We start from the raw sequence: 17,186 nt of genomic DNA, 5'->3' as shown, positions 1-17,186 counted from the left end.
CGGGCGGAAGGCGGGGTACACCCTGGACAAGTCGCCACCTCATCACAGGGCCAACACAGATAGACAGACAACATTGACACTCACATTCACACACTAGGGCCAATTTAGTGTTGCCAATCAACCTATCCCCAGGTGCATGTCTTTGGAGGTGGGAGGAAGCCGGAGTACCCGGAGGGAACCCACGCAGTCACGGGGTAAACATGCAAACTCCACACAGAAAGACCCCGAGCCACGGGATTGAACTCAGGACCTTCGTATTGTGAGGCACATGCACTAACCCCTGTTCACCGTGCTTCCCCTGAACCAGGGGCTCAGCGGCCTGGTGAGATCGGTAGATAGTGAGTTCAAACCCCGGCCGAGTCATACCAAAGACTCTAAAAATGTGAGCCATTACCTCCCTGCTTGGCACCCAGCATTAAGGGTTGGAATTGGCGGTCAAATCACAAAAAATGATTCCCGGGCGTGGCCAACGCTGCTGCTCACTGCTCCCCTCCCCTCCCAGGGGGTGAACAAGGGGATGGGTCAAATGCAGAGGACACATTTCACCACACCCAGTGTGTGCGTGACACTCATTGGTAACTTTAACTTTAACCCAGGGGTGTCCAAACTTTTTCCACTGAGGGCCGCACACGGAAAAATGAAAGCAAACAGGGGCCATTTTGATATTTTTCCTTTTTAAACCATAACAAAATATATGGATTTTTAAATGTATTTTATCTTTAGGGGTCCTGGGGACCATAAAGGGTCTCAGTCATTAAAATGTTAAAAATAAGTCAAATTTTTATTTTTTTTATTTTCATTTAACGCTTACAGTAAATCTCTATATCAACTTCAAGTTGATATAAAGTAATAAAAAAAAAAGGTTTTATGGCTTTTATGTCAAAAACAACTTTGTTTTTTATAGTAAAACTGAAATATGCAGTATTTAGTCATTAGAGCCCTAAAAGATCAATAATGCATTGATTTTAATTCTTTAATATTTTTGAGTAATCACAGTGAAAAGATAAATAAAATACCACTAAATATATTTGGGATCCAAAAGGTGCCCCACTCATAAAGTGATACGTTTTTATTAGGTTTTTCATTTACTTTCAACACTTAAGTTAGGAGATCAACGTCAGATATATCTGTCGATTTTACGTTTAAACTTTTATTTTGTTTGTTTTATGCTCTTTTGTCAAATACAATGTTGATGTTTTTATATGGCAATATTTACCACATAAAACATTTTAAAGTGAAATATTTGAAGTAATTGGAGCCTTGAAAATAATTAATTATAACATAGATGTTTTGGCTTTTTTTTTTTTTTTGGAGCAATGGCAAAAAAATTAAAATAAAGAAAAACAAAAGAAAAAAAAACAGCCTGCATGGCAGCTTTGTGTCAACATTGCAACTTTTTCTCGTTAGATTTCACCTCATTCATTTTTATTTTTGCAATAGCATTGCCAGAATGAGTGGCGGGCCGGTAAACAATTAGCTGGGGGCCGCAAATGGCCCCCGGGCCGCAGTTTGGACACCCCTGCAAGTTTAACCAAACATCATGTGAAAAAAAGCAACATGGATCAGCTGACTCCACTCCGCATTTTCCATCTGAGGCGCGCTGGAACCCTGGAGGTGGATGAGCTGGTCTCTCTCTCTCTCTCTCTCTCTCTCTCTCTCTCTCTCTCTCTCTCTCTCTCTCTCTCTCTCTCTCTCTCTCTCTCTCTCTCTCTCTCTCTCTCTCTCTCTCGCTCACTCGCGCTCTCGCTCTCTCTCTCTCGCTCCCCCCACAAGGGCTCGGAGAGGCTGGGATACACATCACCGACAACCGGGATGGAGGAAAGAGGCGGAGGGGTAAAGAAAAAGTTGAACCTGGCAAGACCAACTTTCAACATGACGCCTCATTGACGCCTCCACTGACGCCATCACAAGAGCAGCTAGATTAAAGCTCGTGAAAATATCTTTATTTTTTTTTTGTTTGTTTGTTGCATTTCCTTGTTTTGTTCTGTCCGCGCGAGGCTGCCCGGCCGAGGCTGGCTGACATGTCGGAGTGAACATGGCCGCGCAAGTGGCATCGGCTCCCGCCAGAACTAACAACAAGAATAAGAAATTATCCAGCAGCTTGAGCACGGAGCTCAGTTCGGGGAAATCCGGAGGAGGAGGAGGAGGGAGCGTACAGATGCTGGGCGCGGGAGATGGGACCCTGAATGACGTAGACCATCACCGCCGACCGGAGACCAGCATGGTGCGTTCAACTTCTACGGGTCACGGCAAGGATGGGAATAACCATGCCAACACGTCATCCGTAGAAACGGCACTGATCACGAACCATAGGCGGAAATGCGTCGGGGGCGGTGCACATGGAGACCCCCCTCAGCCGCAGACGCCCCAGCCGCAGTTCGGCCAGTTCGCGCCGCATCTGCAGCGTCAGATCATCCACAGCAACAACAACGGCCATGGCGGCAAAGAGAACCTGCTGGGGGGTCAAGGGGAGCAGCAGCAGCAGGTGCAAGGTAAAGGTGAGGGCCACCTTAAACCCACGGAGGGGATGATGTCCACCAGGTATGACCACTCTAACTTGGGCAACAACTCAGAGTTCAACAACAACTATTACACTGCCAGGTCTTACGAGCAACATGGCGGACAGCAGCAGCAGCAAGGGATGGGGATAACATCAGCACATATGGACAACTCCCATGAAGCAGGCTATCAGAACAGCCAGTACAATCAGTACCCGCCCTATAATCGGACGGGGTACAGCGGCGGGGCCTACGGCATGATGGGCCCCGCTGGGTGCAGGCAACCTGGCAGCATGATGATGAGCAGCAACTCCTCAGCAAGCCACAGCAAGTCCACACTGGGGGTCTCTTCCAGTGGTTTCCAAAGATTCCCGGGGCCAACTCAACAACAACAGCAGCAGCAGCAGCAGCATCCCTCAGGGGCCACACCGACCCTCAACCAGCTGCTCACGTCCCCGAGCCCCATGATGCGGGGCTACAGCGGGGCGTACCAAGACTACAGCGGATCATCCACGCAGCAGGGCCTGGGGAAAGATGCAGGCCCCCAGTATGGGGCCACCTCGGCCCACGGGTGGGGAGGACAGCCCAGGAACCATCCGCATTCTTTGAGTCCGGGCAATGGGGGACAAGGCCTTGGGAGAAGCCAGGTAAGCATGTGTTATTGTTTGGTGTTTGGAAATATTATACAGCATATTGTGCCACTTAACCCTTAAGTCCTGCGTGAAAGTTTGACAGCATCACTTGGTTTTTAATATCTTATCAATACCAAAATTATGTTTATTTAGAAAAACAACAGAACAGAAAAAGATAAGCAGAAGCAAAAGTGGCACTTGCTTACTTTTTTATAGTACATATGCGGTTTATGCTTAAATACACCACATAACACTGTAAAAAAATAATTCCAAATTTACAGCAAATTACTGGCTAATCACTGCATTACTTTCACAGTAACATTTACAGCAATTTACTGTGCAATATCTTTACAGCCATCTACTGAAACTGCAGAGCTGTGATTTTACAGTTAATTACAATAAAGTTACAACTAAATGCTGTAACTTCAGAGTTGTAACTTTATTGTTAATTACTCTCTCGTTTTAACAGCATACTGCCACTTACTGTACAAGAGTGTGCAATATAGTCTACCAAACCCCTTAACGGACAAATTGTTGTGATATTACAGAGGACTATGATTACAGTATATTACTGTTAAATAACAGTTAATTGCTGTGAAATATATATTTTTTACATTCATTTTTTTAACGTTACAGTGTATTTTATTTACAGTATTTTACTGTGAAAAATTACTGTTCAATGCTTAGAAATCCTGGTATTTTTTTTTTTACAGTCTACACAAATAAAAGTATAAGAACATTTAAAGATGCCTTTATAAAAGGTAAACACATTAATTATTCACTATACTTACTGTATCTTCCCTACTATTCCTTAAGTTAGTATTCTTTAGTTATTTATTTTTTATAGTAGAAATACACCATCAACAGGATAGACTGAGGGCATGTTGCATTCAAGCAAAGTAAAACACCTCCATGAAATATTAATTAATTCGCATAACAACGTTCATGATTAAATACTCAAGTTGGTGTGACCAGCACAATCTGTCTGCACTGTGAATGCAGCACTTGCATGCACTTCTGTCATTAACTTTAGGATGGTCTCTACAACATTTTAATTTTGAAGATTTGTTCCACTAGACGCCATGTCATTTGAGTACACATGCAGGACAAAGATAAGGAAGTATAAATGCTTCTACTACAAGATTCATTTGATCCTAGAATGTGTAACATTGATATGTTCTCATATGACAAAGCCCTATCTGTATTCTTACCACTGATATTGTCTTCCATGAGAAAAAAAAAATGTTAGTCACGTTGCACAATTTTTTCCATCAACAACATCCCCTTTAAGTTATCCAAACTGTAGCAACTATTCTTGGCTGCAGCTGGCAGTTGAATGTCTTGCTTTAGGGCACATCAGTGGGAACAGCGATCATGGGAAGGGAGCGAGTGTTACTAAATAATTACCCACCCCCACCCACTCTCACCCCTTGTTCCCGTCCCTTAACCCCTCACTCTTTCGGGAGCGCTGTGATGAAACAGTGCTGATGTCAGCAGTGTGGACATCCATGGAATGCCGGAACGATTGTGCAAAATATTTTTTTCTTCAGAGTGAGACATCACGGTGTTTTGGATGCACTAAATGGTGCACACTACTTGATGGCACATCTGGACAACTGGAGGGCAAAAAGGGTTAAACAAGATGAAACAACAACAAAAAAATTACAAGTTCCATTGTTTCAATAGAAAACAATTAGTGTTAGAAGCTGGGCAATTTCATCAAACAGCAGCATGTTTGATTGAAGCAAACAGACATTTAAGTAACTACGTTAATAGCCAACATAATGAACCTCAGACTGTGCAAATGCATATTAGTCCGCCCTGCCAGCCCCATAAAACAAATCCACCTTTTTATGTCTGGCCCAACATTTCAGCAGCATATTCACACCACAAAAGCCGTATGTTTAATTCATTTTTGGAGCGCCAACACTGTTCCTCTGTGCGCTGACAGGCAGTGTGATGGTGTTGTGCATAATAGTGCATCCAAATTGGCCCAGTGATTCGACTGTGCTTCACTTCAGAGTGCGTTTGGTTGGAGCGTGCCTGTGTCACCTGTTGGCACTCTTTCCCCTCTTTCAAATTTAATTTCCCCCCTCACTGCCTCTCTTCAGGAGTGCGCAGTGAGCGAATCCACCGCACCTCATTTACACTTGTATCCCCCCTACACACACACAGACACACACATTAACCCATCCCACTTGCCAGGACCGTCACCAAAATGTCTCCGTTGTCTGTGTTGTGTATGTGCGCTTTTATCATTAGAGATGATATACACTATACATCATTTTGCCTTTACAGAGGAAGTTATAAGCTTGGAAACGACTCAAACCAGCACACCGGTGGACCTGTTTTTCGAAACAAACCCTTCCTATAAGTTCTAATGGACAGCAAATTAATCAGTTAGAGACTCAAACTGTTGCCATCGTTTACGTTTTCACATTCCTAAATGTAATAATCCCATTTGGAACTGGTGTAGAAAAAAACGCAAAAAGATACAAACTGTGGCTTTTGTCAACCGTTCCACCCCTACTTCTAATGTATTAAGATTTGCATGGATTTTCTACTAATAATTGGTGTGCGTTCAAATCCCGAAAACATTGTATGCAAGAAAACAATTCAAATATATCACAGTCAAAGCACATTGTTATGTTACATCCATCCACCCATTTTCTACCGCTTGTCCCTTTCGGGGTCGCGGGGGGTGCTGGAGCCTATCTCAGCTGCATTCGGGCGGTAGGCGGGGTACACCATGGACAAGTCGCCAGCTCACATTCACACAATCAAAGTGTAATTGATCGCAGAGATGTCTGCATGACTGGACATGCCGAGGCCACACCCACTTATTAATACGCAAATCATATTGAACTTAGCCAAGCGCCTGAGATCTGCACGCTCTGCCCAATCACAATTCAGTAAGAGGTGCTTCTTTCTCGTGGTTCCAGTTGAGACTGTGACAATGCTGTGGGCTCTGCAAACCGTACACAGGATGAAATTTAAAAACATGATCAGGCATCAGGAAGAAGGTGAAGAAGAAAATGGTTGTGCATGGCCAAAACATACGAGGGGACTGTAAATGAAGTAGTGCTGCTCCCCATTTGAAAAGATAGTTGCTGCAATAATACATAAAACTTTAGAAAAGGTAGGTGACTTTGATTACCCCAATATGCATATAATTTGTGTAATTTACAATGAAAAGTGTTCATACAGTATAACCTGCTCACAGCCAAATTATAGTTTCAAGTGAACATTATATAATATTTGGTTTGCAATCTTTTAAATTTAAACATGCCAGCACTCTCACAATGGATATAAAAGACTTTGACTCTTGTTTGGTTACTCAATCTATTATTACAACACAGGAGAGCTCTTTGCGGTAGAAGCTTTACGTGACACAAAGTCGGGCCATTCCTCCACCGTCTCTGGTGCCATTAACGTGCTGCAACACCCAGGTGCTGCAACTGTCAGCCCAAATAGGTGGCAAAGACTAAATTTACACTGCAGGCCAAAGTGGCCCAAATATGATTTTTTTTTAGATCTGATTTTTTCCAGCTGACTGTTTACACTGCAAGTAAAATGTGATTGTTATCAGACTAGGGATGATGTTTGATAAGAAATTATCGAGTCCGAGCCCATTATCAAATCCTCTTATCGAAGCGATTCATTATCGATTCTCTTATCGAATCCAGATAGGTTGTTGTATATGGAAAAAAACACAATATTTGGTTTAACAAAAGCTCACTTTTATTTTATAAGAAAAAAATAAAATAAAATAAATAAATAAATATTGACTGTTTTTACCCCCCTAAAAAAATAAAAAAATAAAAAAAATATTGACTGTTGTTACCCAAAGTATATTAAGATTTATATTTAAGATTTTTCAGAAAAACAAATATATACATTAACACAAAAACTTTAAAAAAAATTTAATTAAAAAATAAAAAATACAATTTTATTTATTTTTTTTGGTCATTAAAAAATGAGCGCGTGCTTACGGACTGTATCCCTGCAGACTGTATTGATCTATATTGATATATAATGTAGGAACCAGAAATATTAATAACAGAAAGAAACAACCCTTTTGTGCGAATGAGTGTGAATGAGTGTAAATGGGGGAGGGAGGTTATTTGGGTTGGTGCACTAATTGTAAGTGTATCTTGTGTTTTTTTATGTTAATTTAATTAAAAAAAAAAAAAAAAATTATTATTATTATTTATTTTATTTATTTTTTAATTTCTTGTGCGGGTACCAGTCGATCCACGGACCGGTGGTTGGGGGGACCACTGGTGTAGGCTACAAGATAACGTTAACGTTATCAGACACATACAAAAAGGCTAACGTTACCGTTAGCCACTGACTATACTTAGGTAACGTTAGTCTAGCTAACATTACTGCAGTCCTGGTTGACATAAGAGGTAACCTTATTTTAGCCCAAAGGCTACGAGTGAGCAGATATGGAAATTAACCGGCAACAGTTAACGTTAGTTACTCACCAGCACTCTCACTGGAATTGACGCTGCAGGTTGAAGCAGAGGAAGAGGGGCTTGCTTCGTCATCTCTGTCGCTGCTTCTCGACGACACCTTTCTCGAACGTTCAGGTTATGTACGGGCTCTGAACATGTTTCATCATGCTTGTTGTGCTTCCCCCCTTACATGAGAGCGAAGCCTGGCAATAATTGCAGATAGCCGTTTCCTCGTCGTATTTTTTGTAAATGAAGCCATGCCTTTGAAGCGTTTTTTCCGGCTGCTTTTTTTTTTTTTTTTTTTAAACCTTTATTTATAAATTTCAATTACAAACAGACGAGAAACAAAAACAGTACAGAACAGTACAAAAACAGTACAAACCAGCGCCAGGGGGTTGTAAATTCAAAGTAACTAAAATAGAATACAAAAAAGTATATATATATACTATAGTATATATATAATAAACCTTGTTGCTGCTTCTGTATCTGCCGCCTAATGACTGAGCTATGTCATTTTCTGGGACGTGCCACAGGGCATTTCCTGTGAGACGGGATTCGTTCCCAGGGATTCGAATAAAAACTCTTTTTCTTTACTATAGTGGCCTCGATAACGGGAACCGGTTCTCATAAAGGGATTCGAGTCCATGGAATCGGTTTCTTTTCTTATCGAACATCATCCCTATATCAGACTCCATTGTAAACGCACACACGCACCAACGTGGCCCCAATGTGGCCCCAATGTGGCCTCAACGTCACTTGCATGTGCACTTCGATAAAGTGCAAACAAAGGAAGCTGACTGGGAGGAAGTTGTTCCTACTATAAATAAAATAAAAGTCGCAACACCTTTAAAAATGAGTGTTTTTGTACGTGAAAGTAAATGAAAGTAATATAATGTATGAATGGACATATACAGTGTAATATATTTGGGAAGGTTTGCAATCTTTTTATGGGTAAGTAGAGGCGACACAAACATCAGCGTGGATCTATGGGAGCTTTATTTTTCAGTTCACATGTAAACAAATGCGCCACAGCATCAATTCCGTTCTTTCAACAATCACTATTTCTTCGGAATAAATAAAATATATTCATATATTACGTATAGCCTATTATTTGCGCACTATTGACAAGTGATGCACCGAAAATTGGGTCGTCTTAAATAAAAAAAAACAAGCCGGATGTTGTAATGAAATATCCATTTCCGCTGGCGACTGCGTCTTTCCGGCGCACTCGAGTGACGTAGCTTGCCAAAGGCTGACGAAAAAAATCGCATTCAGGTCGCATTGCGTTTATTTTATTTATTTTTATTTATTTATTTAATTTTATTTTTTAAATTTTTTTTGTCCTGTCCAGCTACTCAGGCAAATCATATAGTTGATGTAGATGCCCACATCGGCTGTACAGATTTACTTAACAAAAGAGAAGTGTGGGATACTTCTCTTGTTGCCTTGTTTGTATTTGACTTTATTAAATGGATTTCTATTATTATTTGGTGGAGCTGGGCCGGAGCAGGAGGGGATAGAAAGAGAAAAAAAAGAAGACAGAGGGGGAAATTGCGGGGAGAAGAGGGGGATAAGACAGAGACACAAATACAACAGCAAACACAACAATAACAATAACAACAACAACAACAACAACAGAACAACATCAGCAAATATGTACAAATATGATGGTAAAAGTGATAGCAAAGAAGCAGTTAGTGAAATAAATATTAAAAATACAGAAATGACAATGAACATTATTACACTACAAAGGGAGAACTGTATATACCAATAGAAATAACACTATTGATAATGAATAATACCAATAATTACCTCTATTATCAACAATACAATTGTTTCAAATGCAACAATACATACATACAATACATTGCGTTTAGACTGCAGTCACATTTGAAAAGATCAGATTCCAATTGGACCACTTGATGTGAATCAGAATCTGAATCTGATGCCAAAAGGTCAAATTTGAAGCACTTTCGAGCATTTAGACTGGAAAAAACAAATGTGATCTGTGTCACTTGAGGGCAAACAAATCACATTTAGTATGCAGTGTAAAAGGGGCCAAAATGGTTGCCTACATAAATTAATAAATGTCCTCACAAACAATAATATGAAGTGGTGAAAAAGTGAATTTGGTGACCTTGCCTCGATCTTTGTACGTTGTTGAAATCAAATGTTGGCAAAGCCCGAGCCACCACCTCTGTGTGTCGCCAAAGTATTCACAGCTTGTAGAAATGTGCGTGAGGCAACACACATTTCTACATCAAATTCACTCTTGATACATCTCAACTTTGCTGGTCTGCCAGAAAATAGGAAAAGGTAGCAGGAGGAATCAGTGTTGCCAGCTTTGCAACTTTGTTGCTATATTTAGTAGGGGAGCTCCAAAAAATCGATTAACATCGTGCACAAATGTTTCCATCAGTTACATAGCTACAGTATGTGAGCTGCAGTGCTAAAATTACCGTCACATTTAGCAACAACAATATGCTATTTCAGCCTATTTTTTAAAGTAATAATAAATAATCAGGCTCACAGTCACCATGTCTGTAGTTGAGTGATAAATAGTTGGCAGAGCTACAGGCTTTATTTTAAGATGTGCAGCGAAGCCTGCTTTTTAATTTTATTTGTAGTGTTTTTTACAAAGCTGTTTGTGAACTAGTGGCCGTATACACAGGGGTTTATCAGAGTTGCCCATGAGGAACGAGGTTATTAATTATTGATCCCATGAAAGCCCACAACTTAGAAAAACGACCGTTTGAACCCCTACTCTCTCAAAGGTTGTGGGACATGACTCAGTTTTCTCAGGTTGTGTGGCTTTAAACAGGCTCTCATTACTGTTATGACAGCATTAAAAAGTCAATGTTGTATCTTGAACTGTTTCACCAAGTGGAAGCAAAAAGATTATACGTAAAAGATATGTCTCAACTCTATTTAAGGAATTTATTGTTTATTGCATAACTTTGGAACGCTTGCTGAATAACACTGTTTTGCACATTTTATGCAAGTGAACGTCATAGTTGCTTCTTGGTAAATAAAAAAATCATAGTTTGGGGCGGCATGGCGTAGTGGGTAGAGCGGCCGTGCCAGAAACCTGAGGGTTGCAGGTTCGTTCCCCGCCTCTTACCATCCAAAATCGCTACCGTTGTGTCCTTGGGCAGGACACTTCACCCTTGCCCCCGGTGCCGCTCACACCGGAGAATGAATGATGAATGAATGAGTTGTAAAAATGAATGATGGGTTCTCACTTCTCTGTGAAGCGCTTTGAGTGTCTAGAATAGCGCTATATAAATCTAATCCATTATTATTATAGTCAACATTATTGGTTGTGAAATAAAAAACAAAACAAAACAAAAAACATATTTTGTGTTGTAAAGGCAAGCTTATTTTGGTTATTTCCAAGGTAGTCATTATGCATTTTAAATAAAACCGCAATGAATAATTTATTAAAATGAGTAATTAATTAATTAGTAAAAAATGCTTCCATACATTTTTTAATGAGTGTAAAAATCCACACCGCATGGAGTGCCTGGAACTTAAAATACACGGAAGTAGTTTACTCACAGCCTCTGCAATAGAACGCACACACGTTTTTTTTAAATAAACATATACCTATATTTTATATATTTTTCTAAATATATATTAATGCACACATTTTTAAGTGCACTTTCAATTTTGATGATATGCATTGTTGAAAAATAAAAGAATGATAGTTATGGCAAGCAGAAATATCTTTGTTTATTTAAACTTTTTTCTACAAAATACGCATTAGGTTGTAAAGTTTGAGTTTGAGTTTGAGTTTGAGTTTATTTCGAACATGCAAGCATACAACATGATACATCACAATTTCCAGTTTCTTTTCAACATGTTCGAAAAGGAGTAGGAAGAAGCAGAGTTTATTTAATCCTACCCCTTTTCTTTACATAACAGTTGCAAAACTTTTTGTTCACTTCCTGTTAACAATTTTTTCACAATAAACTCCATAAGTAATCACAATAAAAATAAATAAATAAATAATAGTAAGAATTTAATAATAATAATTGGTGAAGTAAGTCATATTTCATATGATGAGATAAGTAAGATTACTTTAAGAATGAATGAATGGATGGATTAAATAAATTGAGAATGTTTGTCATGGTTCTTCTTCTTTGTACTTTGTAAACACTTTAAGTTTGAAGAGTTTCTTGAAGTGGATCATATTAGTACATTGTTTGATTGCTTTGGTTAATCCATTCCATAATTTAATTCCACATACTGATATACTGAAGGTCTTAAGTGTTGTACGTGAAAACAAATGTTTTAAATTACGTTTTTCTCTAAGATTATATTTCTCCTCTTTTTTTGAGAAGAATTGTTGTATATTCTTGGGTAGCAGGTTATAGTTTGCTTTGTGCATAATTTTAGCTGTTTGCAAATTCACTATGTCGTGGAATTTCAGTATTTTTGATTCAATAAATAAAGGGTTTGTATGTTCTCTATATCCAACATTATGTATTATTCTAACTGATCTTTTTTGTAACACCGTTAATGAATGAAGTGTACTTTTGTAATTATTTCCCCATATTTCTACACAGTAGCTCAGATATGGTAACACTAGTGAGCAGTAGAGAATATGAAGGGATTTTTGGTGTAGAACATGTTTTGCTTTATTCATTATTGACGTGTTTCTTGCAACTTTATGTTGTATATTTTTTACGTGAGATTTCCAGTTCAATTTATCATCAATCATTATACCTACAAATTTGGTTTCGTTTACTCTTTCAATTTCTATTCCGTCTATTTGTATTTGTGTTTGACTTTCTCTTCTACTGTTACCAAATAGCATTATTTTAGTTTTACTAAGATTCAACGATAGTCTGTTTTTGTCAAACCATCTTTTTAATTTGTTAATTTCTTCTGTTATTATTTGTATTATCTCCTGTGTGTTCTCTCCTGAACAAAACGCTGTTGTATCATCCGCAAATAATACTAACTTTAAATCTTTTGTAACTTTACAAATGTCATTTATATAGTGATTGAATAATTTAGGTCCTAGTATTGATCCCTGAGGTACACCACAGGATATATTTAGCGTTGTAGACGTGTGTTCGCCTAGCTTCACGTATTGTTTCCTGTTCGTTAGATAACTTCTTATCCAGTTTAAGACTAACCCTCTGATGCCATATCGTTCTAGTTTTTTGATTAAAATATTGTGATTAATTGTGTCAAATGCTTTAGTTAGATCCATAAAAACCGCTGCCGCACATTTTTTACTATCTATTGCATTGGTAATTTCTTCTGTAATTTCAATTAAAGCCATTGAAGTTGAAACATTAGCTCTATATCCATATTGGTTCTCTTCGAGTATTCTATTTGTATTTATGAAACTTTCTAATCTGTTATTGAACAGTTTTTCAATGATTTTAGAAAATTGTGGAAGTAGAGAAACAGGTCTATAATTTGTAAATTGATGTTTGTCTCCAGTCTTATAAATTGGTGCAACTTTAGCTATTTTCATTTTGTTTGGAAATGTACCTGTTTGAAATGATAGGTTACTAATATACATTAATGGTCCTGAGATCTCTTCAATAACCTTTTTTATCGTTTCCATATCAATTCCGTTACAATCAGTTGAAGTCTTAGATTTACATTTTTTCAGGATTGTAACTATTTCCTCCTGTGTCACATTACTGAGGAACATGGAGTTGGGATTTCGCTCTATGGTATCATTATAGTCCTCAATTGGAACTGGGTCTGGAATCCTTTCTTCCAATTTTGGTCCAATATTTACAAAATAATTATTGAAGCTTTCAACTTCTTCCTTTATGTTGTAATTTTTTTTAATTTTCATCTAAGAAGTATCGAGGGTAGTCCCTCTTAGTTCCATTTTTAATAATGCTATTGAGGATGCCCCATGTTGCTCTCATATTATTTTTGTTCCTGTCCAATAATTCACTGTAATATTCTTTTCTACATGATCGTAGTATGTCTGTTAACTTGTTTTTATACTTTTTGTACTTAATTTCTGCCTCTATAGTTTATTTGTGCTATAAATTTTCTATATAGTGTATTCTTCTTCTTACAAGCATTTTTTAATCCTTTTGTCATCCATGGTTGATTATTCTTTCTCTGCTTGTTACTGAGTTGTATCCATGGACAATGTTTGTCATAAAGTATTATGAACTTGTTTAAGAAATGTTCATATGCTTCATCAACCTCTTTTTCATTATACACATTGTCCCAATCTTGCTTTTGTAGTTCAATTTTGAAGGCAGTCATCCTCTTCTCTTAAAAGTGTGTTTTAACCGATTACCCGATTAATCGAACAAATTAATCCATAGATTACTCGATTACTAAAATAGTCAATAGCTGCAGCCCTACTTTTAGTTAAATTCTATTTTGGTAAGTATTTGCAATTGAGTTAAAACTAATGTTATTGCTCATTTTGAACCATGATGTGCAGACAGCCAAACGCACTTTAAAAAAAAAAGTATTATTTACTGAACTGAAATTCAATGTACCATATAGTAATCCATGACATTATCTTGAAAACCAACATCTTCTGCATTGGACATTTGTTTTTGCACTATACTGTTTTCCCTCCAATTACGCTCAACGCTTAAACTTATGCAAACAATAGCAATTATGATAAATGGGTTATACTTGTATAGCGCTTTTCTACCTTCAAGGTACTCAAAGCGCTTTGACAGTATTTCCACATTTACCCATTCACACACTGATGGCGGGAGCTGCCATGCAAGGCGCTAACCAGCAGCCATCAGAGGCAAAGGGTGAAGTGTCCTGCCCAAGGACACAACGGACGTGACTAGGAAGGTAGAAGGTGGGAATTGAACCCCAGTAACCAGCAACACTCCGATTGCTGGCACAGCCACTCTACCAACTTCGCCACGCCGTTCCTGTCAGTCTTGCCTTGTTCTCTGTGCCATATGTACCTTTGGTAGCAATACAAGCACAGCTGTGCGACCCTAATGACTTATTAAAGTTTATGTCATAAATTACATAGTGTTTTCTGTGTCATCCTACATGTGCAACAAGGATCTGTCTGCTATCTGCTAATCTGAACAGACACACGACACACAGAGAACAATAACAGTCATTAGTGGATAATAATGAGGACTGGGTACATTGGAAACAGTGTTGTTGTTCACATCATTATAGCAGCAACTCATTTAAATGTGGTCTGGGAAAATAAAAGCAAACACAACATGAAAGCATATATTTACAGTTTCCACCAATTTCCACTATTGTGTTCAATGTTTTGCTAGTTTGTATTCTTAGTCCATATCAAAGGCAAGAGCATTCCAATCCTCAGTCATACAGCGCTTACCTTGAAATGATCCCTACTCGCTCTGCTTTTCACTGCATACTGTTTACATTTCTCTCTTATGAATTATTAGTGTGATACGAACAAAGACTTTATAATGGGAGCAATGCATCAATGTCACATTGTATTATGCGCCTATCACAGGGAGCCTTGTGCATAGTGATGGGCCTGACCGTGGCTGCCGGAATGGAATTCATGCAGCATGTTGTGCAGTGGTCAGACTAAGATAGTGAGTGTAGTGTGTGTGTGTGTGTGTGTGTGTGTGTGTGTGTGTGTGTGTGTGTTTGTGTCTCAGTCTTTCTCTGAGACCTGACACACCTCTGTCAGCACTATAAGTCCGACCTCCATCCCGCCCCTCTCTCATCATCCTTTTACTCATCTATGCATGTGGCCTTGCCCCCCTTGCTGTCAATCATTTGTTGAGGTTGTTTTGTGTGTTGGCCAGCCAGCACAGTGCTGATTAGCAACACCAGAGTGAATTTTTTATTTGCTCTGTTCTGTCCGATAAGAGCCCTGCTCAGCGGTTTTCTTTTCATCCTTCTTGGATGAAACATCAGGCCTGCTTAGGTAATTGGCAAGCTGGGTTTCTTCCTTGTATATGTTTTTTTTTTTTTTATAATAGAGTAGAACAGGGTTGCTTGCCACAAGAGGGCGCTGCTTGAAATGGTTTTATTGAAATTTACAGAATTAGAATCAGCGCTCACCTACATAGTCTTCTCAAGAATAAGACAAACTGTTTGTGTCTTATTAGTGCTGTCAAATGATGCATTTTAATTAGATTAAACACATTTTTTAATTTTGATTAATCATGATTAATTTCAGGATATTACTTGCTTGCATAATTCAAGAGTACCTTAAAAAAGACACCAATATTTGGACACAAATATAATTATATTGTCAGAATGACATACGGGAAAATTTTGACAATGTTTTACTTGAATACATGTATAAAAACTTGGTAATAGTTTTAGCTAAAATCCTATCAATGCCGTCCTGTTTCAAGACCTCCACCATCGTCCCTGTCCCCAAGAAAGCACGGATCACAGGACCTAATGAATACAGGCCGGTGGCGCTGACGTCTGTGGTCATGAAGAAACCTACTCAGTGGCCTAGTGGTTAGAGTGTCCGCCCTGAGATCGGTAGGTTGTGAGTTCAAACGGCCGAGTCATACCAAAGACTATAAAAATGGGACCCATTACCTCCCTGCGTGGCACTCAGCATCAAGGGTTGGAATTGGGGGTTAAATCACCAAAAATGATTCCCGGACGCGGCCACCGCTGCTGCTCACTGCTCTCCTCACCTCCCAGGGTCAAATGCAGAGAATAATTTTGCCACACCTAGTGTGTGTGTGACAATCATTGGTACTTTAACTTTAACTTTAATCAGGGATTATTTTGAAGTGGAATTTACCAGCGAGTACACCAGTTGGAGTCTTCTTACTCATTTTTGCACTGATGTATGCATTGACCTGATCACTGACATGATCATGGTTAAGGTAAAGGAGCATGTACGGTAAAACAAAATTGTATGATTAGTATGCGTTTGAACATGATTATTGCGGAAATCTTTTGTGATTAATCATATGAGTTTACTCATTATTTTTGACAGCCCTAGTTTTAATATTTACTCTACAGGGCCAAACCGTGGCCAACTTCAACCTCTAGTGTTAAAACATGAAAACAAATATAACATTTTTTTGTTATATGAAATACAAAAAAAAAAGGTTTAAAAAATCAAACATTATTAGTGATTGCTCTTCGACACAATGAAATGCACATTGTATTGGTTTATAACTAAACAAAACTTAAAAAGTGTGAAGGGAAAGCTATAGACAGTCCTTCTAGGATTTGGCAGGCTTATTTTGTGATTTTTGTGGCCTAAAATGCCTAATTCGTGGCAGCATTTTTAGAAAGTTGCAGCAAAAGTTGTAATATTTCAAGGCTTATTTTGTTTTAATAACATTACATTGTTTTGATTTTATGAAATGTTTTAGGTGATCCTTGTAACGTTAAACTAAAAAATCACACAGTTTTAACAGAAAATGGAAAACAAATACTGTACTGATGTTATACTCATTTATTTTTTACTACAGAATTAATAGCAGACGTTTGATGGCAGTAAAAGCACATATACCCAGAGTTCAATGTAAACTGACTCGCCTGTTTTAACTAATTATAACCAATACTTGTTGTGAATAAATATACTTACAGGAATAAACACCAGATTATTGTAGGTAAAGGAGAGACAATGAGAGCTAATCATCACACAGGGTTAGAGT

The 17,186-nt window shown here is 38.4% G+C and overlaps 1 protein-coding gene across 5 annotated transcripts in view; it reads left to right on the top strand.

Annotated features, from left to right (window-relative positions):
- Positions 1 to 17,186, top strand: part of arid1b (AT-rich interactive domain 1B) — a 692,248-nt gene that overhangs the window by 48,254 nt on the left and 626,808 nt on the right. For 4 of the 5 annotated variants that reach the window (XM_062041959.1, XM_062041957.1, XM_062041956.1 and 1 more), the window contains exon 1: positions 1,796 to 3,145. The exons of the other annotated variant lie outside the window; for it this stretch is intronic. In XM_062041959.1, the coding sequence (XP_061897943.1) occupies positions 2,036 to 3,145 (1,110 nt within the window). In that variant the 5' untranslated portion in view covers positions 1,796 to 2,035. Of the gene's footprint in view, positions 1 to 1,795; positions 3,146 to 17,186 lie in introns of those variants that run through there. 5 annotated transcript variants of the gene reach the window in all.

This window comes from Entelurus aequoreus, linkage group LG03, assembly GCF_033978785.1.
Source record: "Entelurus aequoreus isolate RoL-2023_Sb linkage group LG03, RoL_Eaeq_v1.1, whole genome shotgun sequence".
NCBI classification, from domain to species: domain Eukaryota; kingdom Metazoa; phylum Chordata; class Actinopteri; order Syngnathiformes; family Syngnathidae; genus Entelurus; species Entelurus aequoreus.
This window is presented reverse-complemented; position numbering and strand designations above follow the sequence as displayed.